This window comes from Ctenopharyngodon idella, chromosome 22 (genome assembly GCF_019924925.1).
Source record: "Ctenopharyngodon idella isolate HZGC_01 chromosome 22, HZGC01, whole genome shotgun sequence".
Lineage (NCBI taxonomy): Eukaryota > Metazoa > Chordata > Actinopteri > Cypriniformes > Xenocyprididae > Ctenopharyngodon > Ctenopharyngodon idella.
The window spans coordinates 17,323,866-17,338,962 of NC_067241.1; the positions used below are offsets into that span (position 1 = coordinate 17,323,866).

The window sequence follows — 15,097 nt, forward strand, 5'->3', positions numbered from 1 at the left end:
TCACCTAAAAGTTAATTTTGTCTTCTTTTGAGAATGCAACATACAGTATGTTACCTTCAAAGCTGACAGACATGGACTAAAAGCCAGGAGACAAAAATTTTGAATTCTGTTTTACATTCATTATTCTAATAAAAAAAAAAATGTGTCAGAAGATCAAACAATAAATTCAGTGATAAATGTGTTTTTCTCTGTATGTATCATCATCTGGTTCAGACACAGACAGACGAGCAGCAGATGATCCAGAAGAGAATGAAGAAGATTCAAGAGATCAAACACTCAGTAAAGCCGAGAAAAGTGAGTGAAAAAATGATTAAAATCATTCGGCTTCTTGCAATTTGGGCCACAGCTTTGCACAAGCTTTGTGATCTTTCTTCGAGAAGTGTTACTTGAACTGAATCTTTCTCTTTTTACAGACTCTCGCCTCCAATGACGGCTTCCTTACTTCATCTCGAACTGTCCACATTTCAAATGGGATGATTATTGGTCTGGGTGTCCTGTTGGTAGCAGTGTTGATCATCTTGCCTACACAATACACCGTGAGTGTGTGTGTGTATGTGTGTATGTGTGCGTGTGTGTGTAAGTGCATTGGTTTACAAGTGTGGGGTGGTTTGGTGTTTGTGATGCAATGGTCTCAGCAGTTTGGCTGGAAGTTAAAAGAAACAAAGGATTTAAATGGATTAACAGGAAAGCAAAAAGAACAGTAAAAGAACTAGAATGTACATTTCCTGAAGAAAATGTGAATGCTGCTTGCAGTGGCAAAACCCGGTACTCTTGATTAGCATGATGCTAACATGATTACCGTCCTGCTAGCATGTTTTAGTAAGATGCTAACATGATTAACATGTTGCTAACATGATGCTAACACTATTAGCATGTTTTTAGCAAAAGATGCTAACATGATTACCATGTTGTTAGCATGTTTTTAGCAAGATGCTAACATGATAACCATGTTGCTAGCATGTTTTTAGCAAGATGCTAATATAACTAGCATTTGGTAAAATGATGCTAACATGATGCTAGCATGATTACCATGTTGCTAACATGATGCTAACACCATTAGCATGCTGCTAGCGTGTTTTAAAAAAGATGCTAACATTATTAGCATGTTGCTAACATGATTACCATGTTGCTAGCATGTTTTTAGCAAGATGCTAACATGATTAGCATGTTGCTAACATGATGCTAGCATGATTACCATGTTGCTAGCATTTGTCTTTAGCAAGATACTAACATGATTAGCGTGTTGTTAACATAATGCTAACATGATTACCATGTTACTAACATGATGTTAACATGATTAGCATGTTGCTAGCAAGATGCTAACATGATTAACATTTTGCTAACATGATGTTAACACTATTAGCATGTTTTTAGCAACATGCTAACATGATTACCATGTTGTTAGCATGTTTTTAGCAAGATGCTAATATGATTACCATGTTGCTAGCATGTTTTTAGCAAGATGCTAACATAATTAGCATTTGGTAAAATGATGCTAACATGATGCTAGCATGATTACCATGTTGCTAACATGATGCTAACACCATTAGCATGCTGCTAGCGTGTTTTAAAAAAGATGCTAACATTATTAGCATGTTGCTAACATGATTACCATGTTGCTAGCATGTTTTTAGCAAGATGCTAACATGATTAGCATGTTGCTAACATGTTGCTAGCATTTGTATTTAGCAAGATGCTAACATGATTAGCATGTTGTTAACATGATGCTAACATGATTAGCATGTTGCTAACATGTTTTTGCTAGCATGTTTTTAGCAAGATGCTAACATGATTAGCATGTTGCTAACATGTTGCTAGCATTTGTATTTAGCAAGATGCTAACATGATTAGCATGTTGTTAACATGATGCTAACATGATTACCATGTTGCTAGCATGTTTTTAGCAAGATGCTAACATGATTAGCATGTTGCTAACATGTTGCTAGCATTTGTATTTAGCAAGATGCTAACATGATGCTAGCATGATTACCATTTTGCTAGCATTTGTATTTAGCAAGATACTAACATGATTAGCGTGTTGTTAACATAATGCTAACATGATTACCATGTTACTAACATGATGTTAACATGATTAGCATGTTGCTAGCAAGATGCTAACATGATTAACATTTTGCTAACATGATGCTAACACTATTAGCATGTTTTTAACAAGATGCTAACATGATTACCATGTTGTTAGCATGTTTTTAGCAAATATGCTAACATGATTACCATGTTGCTAGCATGTTTTTAGCAAGATGCTAACATAATTAGCATTTGGTAAAATGATGCTAACATGATGCTAGCATGATTACCATGTTGCTAACATGATGTTAACACCATTAGCATGCTGCTAGCGTGTTTTAAAAAAGATGCTAACATTATTAGCATGTTGCTAACAGGATTACCATGTTGCTAGCATGTTTTTAGCAAGATGCTAACATGATTAGCATGTTGCTAACATGTTGCTAGCATTTGTATTTAGCAAGATGCTAACATGATTAGCATGTTGTTAACATGATGCTAACATGATTACCATGTTACTAACATGATGTTAACATGATTAGCATGTTGCTAGCATGATGCTAACATGATTAACATGCTACTCGCATGATGTTAACACGATTAGCATGCTGATAGCATGATGCTAACACATTTTGACTTGTTTGTATCATGTTTAAACCCTAAGCTAATTGCTATTAGCATGTAGCTATTCACTGCTAGCATGTGTAGCATGTTGGAAGTCCTGTTTGCTAGCGTGAGTCAAAAGAGCCAACCCCCATGTCTCTATGATGTTCTGATGCAGAGATATAGGTCTTGCTGAACAGTTGCTAGGGAGTGGCTTGGCAGCTGCCAGTGATGATACTACAAAGGCTGCTTGCCAGTATGAATGATATAAACCAACCCCCATGCCTCTATGATATTCAGATTTGATGATATCCCTCTTTGGATTTGGGTTGCTAGGATGCTCTAAATGGTTGCTAGGGCGTGGCTTGATAGCTTCACAATGATCCTGAGAGGCTGATTGGTTGCCTGAGTAAAATGAGCCCACCCCCTTGTCTCTATGACATTGTGATCCAGAGTTATGTTTAATACAAAATCCCTATGTAATTTACCATAGTAGGAAAAATATATATGCAGTCACTTCCTGTTTCATGGGCACGGCTTCACCATAGTATGTCTATGGGGCAAATTTGGGCAGCTCTTGTGCCCCAGGGGTACAACTTACACCCCATTTTGAGGTATGGTCTGACAGAGACTGTCAGCCTCTTCAAACGTGGTAACCCACATGTTTCTACGAAATTCTCGTTAAGAGCTATGACTCGTTAAAGTTTGTCGCAATGCAAAGTTTATGGGACTTTTTCAGCTACTTTTTCACCTGCCGGGCGAACATCGTACACCTGATCGCTTATAAAAGTCACAGCACAGGTGTCCTTAAAAATCTGCACAATTTGATGCCTCATTCATGGGTCTATGACAAACGGTGCGGAACAAGTTACGCGCCAAAGTTTTGTCCAGAAGAAGAAGAATCAGAAGAATAAGTATGCAAGAGAACATACCTCAACCCTGACAAACAGTTGTCAAATACTAGTATTAAATGTTTAGGTACTTAAATCTTCCCTCAACTTTTTCAGCATTAAAATTCACGCTCATCTTCAGTGAACAGTAAAACCCGTCTTCTTTGATTTGATTGGCCTTCTCAAGTCATTTTGACATTGATGAGCGCTGTTAGAACGCAGTCAAACCAGCTTAAAAATATAACTTAATGTAACTTTGTCCAGTTGGGGGAGGGGAACACAGATAAAGAGAAATCATTCAGTGTTGAACTCTTCCAAAGTCCCTTTCAAGGAAAGTCTGTTCACTCGGCGGCCATATTTGCAATGCCTCCTGTCAGATATTTCAACATCCAAGACCAAGTCCTATCTATTTGAATGGGGGAATCCTGAAATCTCAAAAACTGCTAGTCTTGCAATTAAATAACATTTAAAATCAGCAACACAATCTGAAATGAACTGTCCCATAAATATTTCTTATGCACAAATAGCATTAAAATAGCTTATGTTTCAGGCTAGACAAGCCAATGCACATGTGCAGTCATAAGCGTGAGTCTCAGGTTTCTATGGGAACCGGAGCCTATAACGGCAGCTGCAGTGACGCAATGAATTTATCAATCAGCAATTGGCTCTTTTACTTAGAAGGTGGGACCTATTCCACCATATTGCGCATTGCAGTTTCTCCTGTTCATAACTAAGAGGAGTGAACAGTCTTTCTTTATCTATAGTTTTTGACTCTTCACTGATCTGATCCAATCCATTTAGAGATGTCAGTCTGAGCAGCTGAAGATGAAGGAACAGCAGAAAGCAGCAGAGAAACAGGCCGAAGATCTCATTAAAGAGCTGCAGCAGGAAATCACTGAGCTGAAGAAGAGAAACACTGAGCTGGAGCAGCTCTCACACACTGACGATCATCTCCATGTCATACAGGTCTGTGAACATCTGTCTAATCAGCAATAATGTGGAATATATTTAATATTTAATAGTCTTTTCTTTCCTGCTGTAGATGTCCTCTGATGTGGACATGAACTCTCTAAGTCTACTGAAGAAACAGCTAAATGAAAAACTCACTCAAACTGGTATGTGAATATCAAATACAGTGTTTTTGTCATTAACTAAGAAAATACTAAGAAAAAAAGTGTTAAATTAATTTTAAGCATCTGTGATGCTGGTGATTACCACATTATAAAATTACTTTATATTTATATATTTTATTACAAGTTATATCAACTCACATCATAATCAGTTAAAGCTGCAGTCCTTATCTTTTAACTGTTCAAAATTTACAAATTTATATAATAAACGAATACATCTTGAATACATTTTCCAATCCGTGTTTTTGTCTTATCCTGAATCACTACGGTACACCTATAATAAGTGTTTATATTGGGACTATTTTAGACGGGTCGGGTCGGCACCGCTGCGGAGCAGCACAGTACCTGCGTGACTCGTCATAGACATAAACAGAGAGAAGTAGCTCCGGCTACAATATTCCTCAGCAAGACGCATGCAGTTCTGTTTATCAACCACTATAGCACAAAAAGTTACGGACTGCAGCTTTAAAGAAGTATAATGTGAATTTTAGTGATATGTAAGGCACATGACGTAACTATCCCTGTACAAACTCTATTTGAATTTCAAATTTTATTCACCAGAGTGGAAATTTGTCTTTGGCTCACCAACACCTAAACATCTACTGAGAAACTAACAGGCAATAATAAAACAATACACAGACAAGGTCACATTACATAGAAAAGTACAGTTAATGTCATTTTCTGTTACTTTTCTATGAATTTTAATGGCATTTGGGATGAAGGAAGATGTACTCCTCTCACTGAGAGAGTTAGAGGTGTTTTACTGAGTACACTGCTGGTTGGCCAGGGCCCCAGGCGACTTATTAACCTCCCTGTGGTTCGGTTATTTGTCCCTCCTGGAGCTTGAAACACTGTCACGAGCTGACGCCACGTGTCTGACTGAAGCTGTAGGCCCGGTTTTTGGGCCTCCTTTAGTATGTTGTACTCCTCTTGCTTTAAAGAGTAAAAAGATTCTTTTACTGAGTACACTGCTCATTGGATTGTGTTAGGTGGACTGTTATGTGGGCACTTTACAGTCTTATCTGCTGTTACTGAAGTCATGTGGTTTTTCTTGCTTCCAGTAAGATAGATGTTTAAAGTGGACTTTCCACTGTTGTGACTAAGTATATTGGCATAAATATGTAGTTTCTACTCCACGTAGAACTTTTGTCATGTTGTAGGCCCCTCTCTGGCCTCCATGATTATGTGCCTACAGTATGGTCTATCTGTTAGGTTGAGCTTTGTACTCCCCTGCTAGGGTTGTTTTTGTAATAGTGCTTAGCTCCCTAAGCTGATGCGTTTGTTGAGACTCTGTATTCAGACAGGGTTGGCCAAGACTGAGTTTGTCCTATGTCAGATTAGGTCAGCCTCCCTGGTGGCATTGGGGTGACTATGTCCCCCTTCTAGTGACTGGCCGGGGTTCCCTTCGGTTCCTTGGCCACATTCCCTTAAAGGGACCTTCTTTCTGCGGAAGATTTGGTCCCAGAAGCCTTGGAGCGGCCTTGGTAGGCTTTCTACGGAAGGCCTCTTTGAGGTTTAGCTTGGACTGCTGGCCGTAGGGAATGCTGTCACTGACAGCTTTTGTGTGACCCGAGGGTGAGTTGCTATCTGGCGTTTCTCTCGAAACTGCTGGACGTTTGTCTAGCCATCTTGGCATGCACTCTCCTCAAGCATGGCAGCATGGGTATATCGTTCCCCATAGCGTACTGAAACGCAGAGTTGAGTTCCCTTTCGAAAGGGAACGTCTCAGGTTACGTATGTAACCATGGTTCCCTGAGAACAGGGAACTAGACTCTGCGTTGCTCTGCCATGCTTCGGGGCTGCCTGCTAAACAGTCCCTCAAGACGATAAGATCCTGACTGATTCTCTAGGTGCTCCTTATATACTTCCGGGTCGCGCTATGATGATGTCATAGGCTGTCGCCAGCCAATAGGATTGGAGTGGTTTGATTCCTTGCTTTCAGACACCGGTTCACATGTGACGTTCCCCATAGCGTACTGAAACGCAGAGTCTCGTTCCCTGTTCTCAGGGAACCATGGTTACATACGTAACCTGAGACGTTTTCTATCAAATGTTGAATTTCCTAAATTTTTAAACGTTCGGGTTTACAATGGGGATAATCTCAGAAGGATGAACAAGTAATGTTTGTGATCATCACATTAAAAATAACATTTGAAGTGCTGGGGAAAAAATGCGTGTGCGTGTCTAATTACAGACACAGCGTTTTTAAACGGTCCCAATAGCAACGTCTTTATTGCAATCAATAAAAATGGTTTATTGGCAAATTAGGTAAATGTGATAACTGCATTAAAGGCGGTTTGAATGATCAACGCACACACACATAAACACGTCACAGTCATGCAGCATTTATATAAATAAACATCTAGAATTAAAACATTACATAAATAAAAATCTCATTAATATTAAATCATGAATTTAAAACTCTTAAGAGGAGCAAAATGCTACACCTGCATGTGATAGTGGGACAATTGTGTCAATTTTATAACTTAATTTTTAACAAACTTTTATAACTTAATTTTTATTGTTGTTTTTGCAAACATTCAACCACCTTATTTCATTTGAAATCATGCTCATAGGCAGTTTTTTATACCAACACTTTGCTTTTGATATATTAGGTCTCACTATTTTTATTCGGTGCTTTCTTTTTAACTGTAAAAATATTATATATTGTTGCTTACCGAACACACGTTTGACAGGGTAATGGCGGGCAAAAAAAACCTGTTCCGGTGTTTCCAGTCTGTGTCTCACGCCTCCTTTTGATCCATGTTTTGTCCTCTCTTTCTCCTGTACAGCGTTTACCTCAGCAAGTTGACCGAGTGGATCTCTGAGCTCATGCAAGTGGAGGCGGGGCTAATTAGCATATTCATAGATCCCCATATACCAAATGAAGCAAGAGTGTAGAGTTACTAGTTTAAGGCACTAAAATAGTTTGAGGTGCTATTTTTTTTTTTTCCCCACAGAAAAATGTTTAAATGTGTCATTTTGGTGATCAAAGATGAGTTTAAGGGATACAATTATTGACTACAGGGGGACTTTAAAAGCAAAAATAACATTTTTTACACTGAATAATTATTGTTACAGCTTTAGTAAAAATACAAGCTTGACATTTTAAACCCTCTGTTATGGTCGTCTCATAGATCTTCATTGTAAGTGCATTAATGTTAAACACATTCTGTTTCACAAACTGATGAATGATCAACATTTACATTCTACTGATTCTGTTAATAGAGATAAACTCACTGTTAACCTGAAATTATTCTTATAAATAATTCATCATTATATTGTCATCTGTGTTCACAGAGTTGAAGTTGCAGGAATACTTGCAGAAGTTGCAGAAGTTTGCAGGTACAGTGTGATTGACACCAATACACTCACAATACTTTTGATTATATTGTGTTTTATACACGTGAAAATGTTTGTTCTGAAGTTGATTGATAATGTCTGATCTCTCTCAGTGGATGTGACTCTGGATCCTGATACAGCTTATCCATATCTCATCCTGTCTGATGATGGAAAACAAGTCAGTCTTGGACACATTGAGCGGAATGTCCCAAAAAACCCAAAGAGATTTGATGCCTGTTCTTGTGTTCTGGCAAAGGAGGGATTCGGTTCAGGGAGATTTTACTATGAGGTGCAGGTGAAGGGAAAGACTAAGTGGAGTTTAGGAGTGGCCAGAGAATCCATTAACAGGAAGGTGAAGATCACACTGGGTCCTGAGAATGGATACTGGACTGTGATTCTGATGAATGAGAATCAATATAAAGCTTGTGATGATCCACTTATCTCTTTATCTCTGAAAGTGAAACCTGAGAAGGTGGGAGTGTTTGTGGATTATGAGGAGGGTCTGGTCTCTTTTTATGACGTGGACTCCAGATCTCATATCTACTCTTTCACTGGTCAGACTTTCACTGAGAAACTCTATCCATATTTTAGCCCAGGCTTTAATGATAAAGGTAAAAACTCAAAGCCACTGATCATCACACCTGTCAACTGAAACGAACAAAAAACATCAAATCTGAAAAGATTATATATAGATATGATGTTTTTAGAATATGTATTTATATATATATATATGAAATAAAAACCAAAAAAAGAATTTGCACAAACCACAATCAAGTAGATTTTACTTACAAATATAAAGAAAATTCAAATGTGACACAAGTGCAAAAAAGAAATGTATATTCAGGCCTTTAGAAAAAAAAAAATCAGTCACTGACAAAACATGAACTATAATGAAATATTTGTGAGTTATATGTACATGTAAATGGCCAATTTGTTACACATCTATATATTTCTTTTGTCTTTCATTAACACTTTGCTTTTCAAATCTAATATGAAATGTTTCTACATGATATTTTGTAAAGAAATCTCTGAAGCCATTTTCTCTCTCCTCTGCAGCTGTTAACACTGAATTACTTGTTAAATATTGTGATTTTTGGTTTATATTGTAATATCTGAATAAAGACAAGAGTTAAATTCTATAACTGATACTGCATGTAAAGTAAATGCTTGCTAATAAATATGTAAAAACACACTGGAGAATGATTTAAGTTCATTATTATTTAGTGTAGATGCCATTAAATATGGTAAATATTCTTCAAGAGATGCGAGAGCATTAGAAGGCTTCACAATGAAAGAGTTTTTCACTTTGGTTTGACCACAATATCGGCGAATCCGTGCACCTGAGTGAGCTGACGGCAGTCCATCGATGCCAGGAGCTTCTGAGAGCCGGAGACGGTGGGAACAAACTTCTCCATCAGTGTAACCGTCACAAGCTTCTCCACATCACTGACAGACAGAAACACAATATCAACTCTCTGGAAGATTTTCACTCATTAAATATATTTAATTCAGTACGTATGAATGTACAGTATTAGTCAAAAGTTTGGAAACATACATGATACTTGATCAGATCCCACTTGCCATGGATGTGTTGTACCTGAAGAGATGACAAACCGAGCTGTTGGGCTTTTATGGGTCACCAGCTGCATATAGTGAGCTACTCAACATACTTACCTCCTTAATACACATCTCCATCTGAATCTTTTATGCCATACCAGACCTTACCCTGTGTGTGCAAACTGAGAGTTGAAATAATATAACTCCAAACATAACTGGAACTGAATTGGAAAGAGTTCACACAGTCCCAAACACTTTTCTGAACTATTGCTGCATGAGCTGATGGATGTCAAAAACAGCAGATACAGTGAAATATGTGTGCTTTAAATGTCACTTGGAAAAGAAATATTTTGTCAGAATATACAGCTACAGCCGTCAGTGGAGAAATACTTAAATCTTAATATCTCAAAATTTTTCTTCATTGTTTTGTCAGTCATGGCGTCCTCCAGTGTCCTGTGACTTCTGTGATGATAGTATTGGATAGTAATTACTCAAGAGTTACTATATAATTCTAAAGGAACTACTTATTTGGATCAGTATTCTAAAGTGAAGATCATGGAAACCCACTAGTAATTATTTAAGTGTTACCAAATACATCAGAAGGAATAACTGTACAAAACTGTACAAAAACCTCAAAAGTTTACAATGACTCCAGTAGTTACTAGAGAGTTATTATGTTTTTCACTTCTGAATACTGATCCAAATAATTAGTAATTTTTCTGAAGGATTTGGTAATACTTCAGTCATTACTAGTGTGTTACCATGACCTTCACTTTAGAATTAATTATACATTATGCATCATTCATGTTAATTATAAACCTGTATACCTACTCCTTTTTTTAATGGCAGCGGCTATTTGCAGTGCATGTGAAAATATCAATATATTCTATTTACATTAAGCATTTTCTTAGCGATATGCTATTTACACTACATGGAAATAGCGATAGATTCTATTTACACCATGTAAAAGTATCAGTTCTTTCCAATAAAAGTAAATAGTAATTAGATGCTATCTATACTTTATATTGGCAGATACTATTTGCACCTCAGTATTTTTGTACATTAACAGGATGCAATAATATCATAGAGTGTAAATGATTATATTTATTAAAATTATTAAATGGATGCCGCCTTATTGGGAGAATAAAAACCCTCCCTACACCTTCCCCTAACCCTACCAAATAAACACTTTTAATATTATTAAACACTCATTCGCAGATTATTTCCACATTATTTTCATTTTTATTGAAATTAAATACGAGCTCGACAAATAGGCGGATTTGAACCTGTGTCAATCGCGGTAAAAGCCAGGTCTGTGAGCCTTACGCTCAACTGCTGCGCCACAGAAGATGTTGAATCCCATGTGTCTTTTTTAAAACTTGAGTGGCTCAACCAGACATTGGTGGGCGGAGCTACTGTAAATAGCGTTTGCCAACAAGGGTCTCAGAACCATTTGCAGATTCTGGCCAAAGTGACATCACTTTGTAAGGCCCCGCCCACGACGGCTGACGGACTCTGCTGTATTAGCATAGACCCGCCCTGAGCGAGTTGTACACAGTCCGCCATTTTCTCCAGGCTGGAGCCGCTGTAGCGACAAGAATGTCTGGTAAGCAATTGAGGTGTTTTGTTGTTGGATGTAAGAATGAACATAACAGTCTTCATGTACTCCTGACATCAGAGCCGCTGAAGACGCAGTGGATTAGTTTTATTTTTTAATGTGCCTAATATACCTAAATTCGCCCAGCAAACATTTGGACGTTTGACCGTTGAAAAGACGTCCATCTGGCACATCCAGTCATGGTTGAAAAATAGTTCCAAAATGAAAGTTATGAAACGTATCTGAATGCATTTTTAGGAAATGTTCTCGGTTACATATTTTTATGATTTATGCCATCCTACCACAACTATTTTTGTCCAGGGACACCATGTTGCTGTAGGACCAATGATTGCTGCGCGGATCATTTTACACCAGTCTAAAAATGTAACTGGTGGTGGTGGGGGTTATTTCAAATTATTGGGGGGACTTGTCTGAAAGATAAACAGAGCATTCTTATTTCAGTATTGTCATTTAAGTAGACAGTTTGCATCCCACATTCAGTTTAACACCATTAACAGCAAGCAAAAGAGGGCAAGGTTTCAACTGAACTATACAAGCATTTACAGACCTTATGTAGCCCCGCCCCTTTTCAGCGCTGCACTCATTGTCTTTTGACTCCCGGTAAGTATTTCAACAGCGATCTTACGTATTTATGAATGAACTACTAGTTTTAAAATCTTCCCGGTCTACTGACATTTGTTAAGACATCCAGAGGTGGGTAGAGTATCCAAAAAATGTACTCAAGTAAAAGTACAAGTACTTGTAGAAATATTTACTTAAAGTAAAAGTTAAAGTAATAATCTTAATAGTTACTTGAGTAAGTGTAAAAAAGTAACCAATGAAAAACTACTCAAGTAGCTAGTTACTAGTTACTTTGTATGTATATATACTACCGATCAAAAGATTGGGATTGGCAAGATTTTTAATGTTTTTAAAATAAGTTTCGTCTGCTCACCAAAGCTGCATTTAATGCAGAGTACAGTAAAAAGTAAAAACAGCACAGTTAAAACAGTAATATTGTGAAATATTATTACAATTTAAAATAACTGTTTTCTATTTGAATATATTTTACAAAGTAATTTATTTCTGTGATCAAAGCTGAATTTTCAGCATCATTACTCCAGTCTTCAGTGTCACATGATCCTTCAGAAATCATTCTAATATGATGATTTGATGCTCAAGAAACATTTATTATGTACAACTGTACAAAATATTTGTGTACAGTATTTTTTTCAGGATTCTTTGATGAATAGAAAGTTCAAAAGAACAGCGTTTATTTGAAATATAATTTTTGTAATATTATAAATGTCTTTACTGTCCATTTTGATCGATTTAATGCATCCTTGCTGAATAAAAGTATTAATTTCTTTAAAAAAAAAAAAAAAAATTCTTACTGACCCCAAACTTTTGAACGGTAGTGTATAACGGTACAAAAGCTTTGTATTTCAGATAAATGCTGTTCTTTTGAACTTTCTATTCATCAAGGAATCCTTAAACTGTTTTCAACATGATTGATAATAATCAGAAATGCTTCTTGAGCAGCAAAACATCATATTAGAATGATTTCTGAAGGATCATGTGACACTGAAGACTGGAGTAATGATGCTGAAAATTCACCTTTGATCACAGGAATAAATTACTTTGTAAAATAAATTCAAATAGAAAACAGCTATTTTAAATTGTAATAATATTTCACAATATTACTGTTTTACTGTATTTTTAATTAAATAAATGCAGCCTTGGTGAGCAGAAGAAACTTCTTTTAAAAACATTAAAAATCTTACCCATCCCAAACTTATGAGCTGTGTATGTAGGCTATGTAGCCACAATACAATAGTATGTTATTAAGATAGATATTCAAATTATTATTATTATCATCATAATTAGATATCTTTGCAACAAACACAGAAGAGACTAGCATTATTTCTGGCATCTGTAGCCCAAATATCATTCTTTGTATAATAATAACGTAGGCTATACAGCTACATTTGAAAGAAGAAAAAGAGAAAACTCTTTACATGTGCTCGCGCTCATAACCAATGAACATCTGAACACAAACAATGATCAAATGCACATTGACCGATCTTCTTCCGTCTGTTCTCCAAAATGTAATCAAATGTGTATTTCTGCAGGCGCGTGTAAACTGGTTAACAGTGTCTATGCAAAGGCGTTAATTTTCAAGAAGAACAAGTCGCCGGAACTATGCACAAATTACCGCGAGACGGCGGGTGTTCATTTCATACTCTCTGAAACAAAACAACGGTAAAGAAATGCCACATACTTCATTATCGTGGCGTAGGCTAATCTGTTTGGTTGTAAAATGTGGGCTATTAGCTGTATGAATTGAAATCAAATGAACAATCGATACCTGTGGAAGGTTTTCTAGCGTATTTCAACTGCTCAGAATTGCAATGGTATATAACGTTAATGGCAGCCATATAATACTTTACAATATGAAGATACACACACACATTCTTAAATCTTAAGAATCGATTAGTCTGGTCTGTTTTCAGATGATGAATGAGCAGAATATGTAGCGCCTCCCATCCAATAAATCGTAATAATCTTTGTGCTTTGTTACTTTTGATATGAAGTCTCAGATTTCAAATGACGTCCATCTTATTATGAGAATCATAAAATAAATACCGTTTTGGCGCTGTTTAATGTGGCGTGACAGATCGCTGTAGCGCCTCAGTTAAAGAGAAGCGGCAGCACGGAGCACATGTGAACATCCTCTCCTCCGCTTTAATACCAGTTACAGCGTGAAATAAACATGAACATCTGAAGGTATGTTGAAATATACAGTACAACTTACCGAAATCCGTATCATGTCTCGTGTAATCGCTCAATCAGTGTTTCAACCTCGGAAAGACGTCAGTAAAACAGCTTGTAAACAATGTCACGTAACATCACATTTACCTCAGAAAAACATATTCAGTGACCATAAACTCAGTCAGCTAGAAAAGTGAACTCTAGAAAACAGCATCCTGATAAATATAGCTATGCACTGTTACATATTCAATATTTAATGCATGTTTGAATAAATCAGTTATGACAGCCACGATTTAAAAAAAAACAAAAAAACAAAAAACGAATTGGAGTAGAAATATGATTATGTAATTCGAAACTTTATTTATTATTAAAAAAAAAACATAATTGATTGTAATTTAAGTGTTTGTATATAAATAAGTTAATTTTAACCCTCATTATTATAGCAAAGTAGTACCAACTGACTCCCATGTGTAGTTTACAGCATTAGTTGAGAGATTTTTTTTTCCTCTAGAAAATTTGCCACGTACTGTAACTGATCAAACTGATCAACTGGTCAAAATGACACTGTACTTCAACAAAAATTCTTTTCAGCTCCCTTCATCAGTCCATTCAAATGTTTCAAATACATAGACACGATATGGTGCGATAAACCAAAAATAAATAAATAAACTAACGTTAAACAAAAGGCGCAGCTTGCACAATCTAGTCATCGTTCAGAGTGTGTTTTTGGGGGTTCAACCAACATACAAAATGTGCGACGAAGGCACCTCCTTGATTGTCTCGTTAAGATGACGCAGAAGTTTTGTCCCCTGCCCCCTTTATCCCTTCGGATGAGCCCTTCTGAATGAAACGCAGGCGTGTTCTTCTCTCCATCTACCGAACAAACTTTCGCTTTCAGTTCTGTCACGAGCATGTGGAATGGCGTCTAGTTCAGGTAGGAATCAAATCAGACCAAATGAATGTGTTTTTAACAAGCTAAAATACCATATTTACTGAAATTGTGATAGCATGTATTCTTTTATTTTATTTATTAAATAATAGCCCACATAGCACACGTACGTCGGGCCGATGTTGTCTCGATGGACAAAGCTCCATCGCCGGGATGTAGCTCACGGAGCGTTTGCTCATCGGGAAAATGTCGCCGAGACGTCGGCCTCTGATCGCGAATGCTCTCCGGCCGA

At 36.9% G+C, this 15,097-nt stretch overlaps 2 protein-coding genes across 9 annotated transcripts in view; one reads left to right on the plus strand and one right to left on the minus strand.

Moving 5' to 3' along the window:
* The window catches only part of LOC127504873 (AP-1 complex subunit sigma-2), a 111,275-nt gene that overhangs the window by 16,319 nt on the left and 79,859 nt on the right, over positions 1-15,097 (minus strand). The window lies entirely within an intron of this gene.
* Positions 1-15,097, plus strand: part of LOC127504872 (nuclear factor 7, ovary-like) — a 43,428-nt gene that overhangs the window by 3,726 nt on the left and 24,605 nt on the right. For 3 of the 8 annotated variants that reach the window (XM_051879995.1, XM_051879999.1, XM_051879998.1), the window contains exon 1: positions 14,691-14,850. The exons of 1 other annotated variant lie outside the window; for it this stretch is intronic. In XM_051879995.1, coding sequence (XP_051735955.1) covers positions 14,835-14,850 — 16 coding nt within the window. In that variant the 5' untranslated portion in view covers positions 14,691-14,834. Of the gene's footprint in view, positions 1-213; positions 295-413; positions 537-4,319; positions 4,485-4,560; positions 4,634-7,948; positions 7,994-8,103; positions 8,280-14,690; positions 14,851-15,097 lie in introns of those variants that run through there. 4 more of the 8 variants (XM_051880002.1, XM_051879994.1, XM_051880000.1 and 1 more) reach the window with 4 other exon arrangements.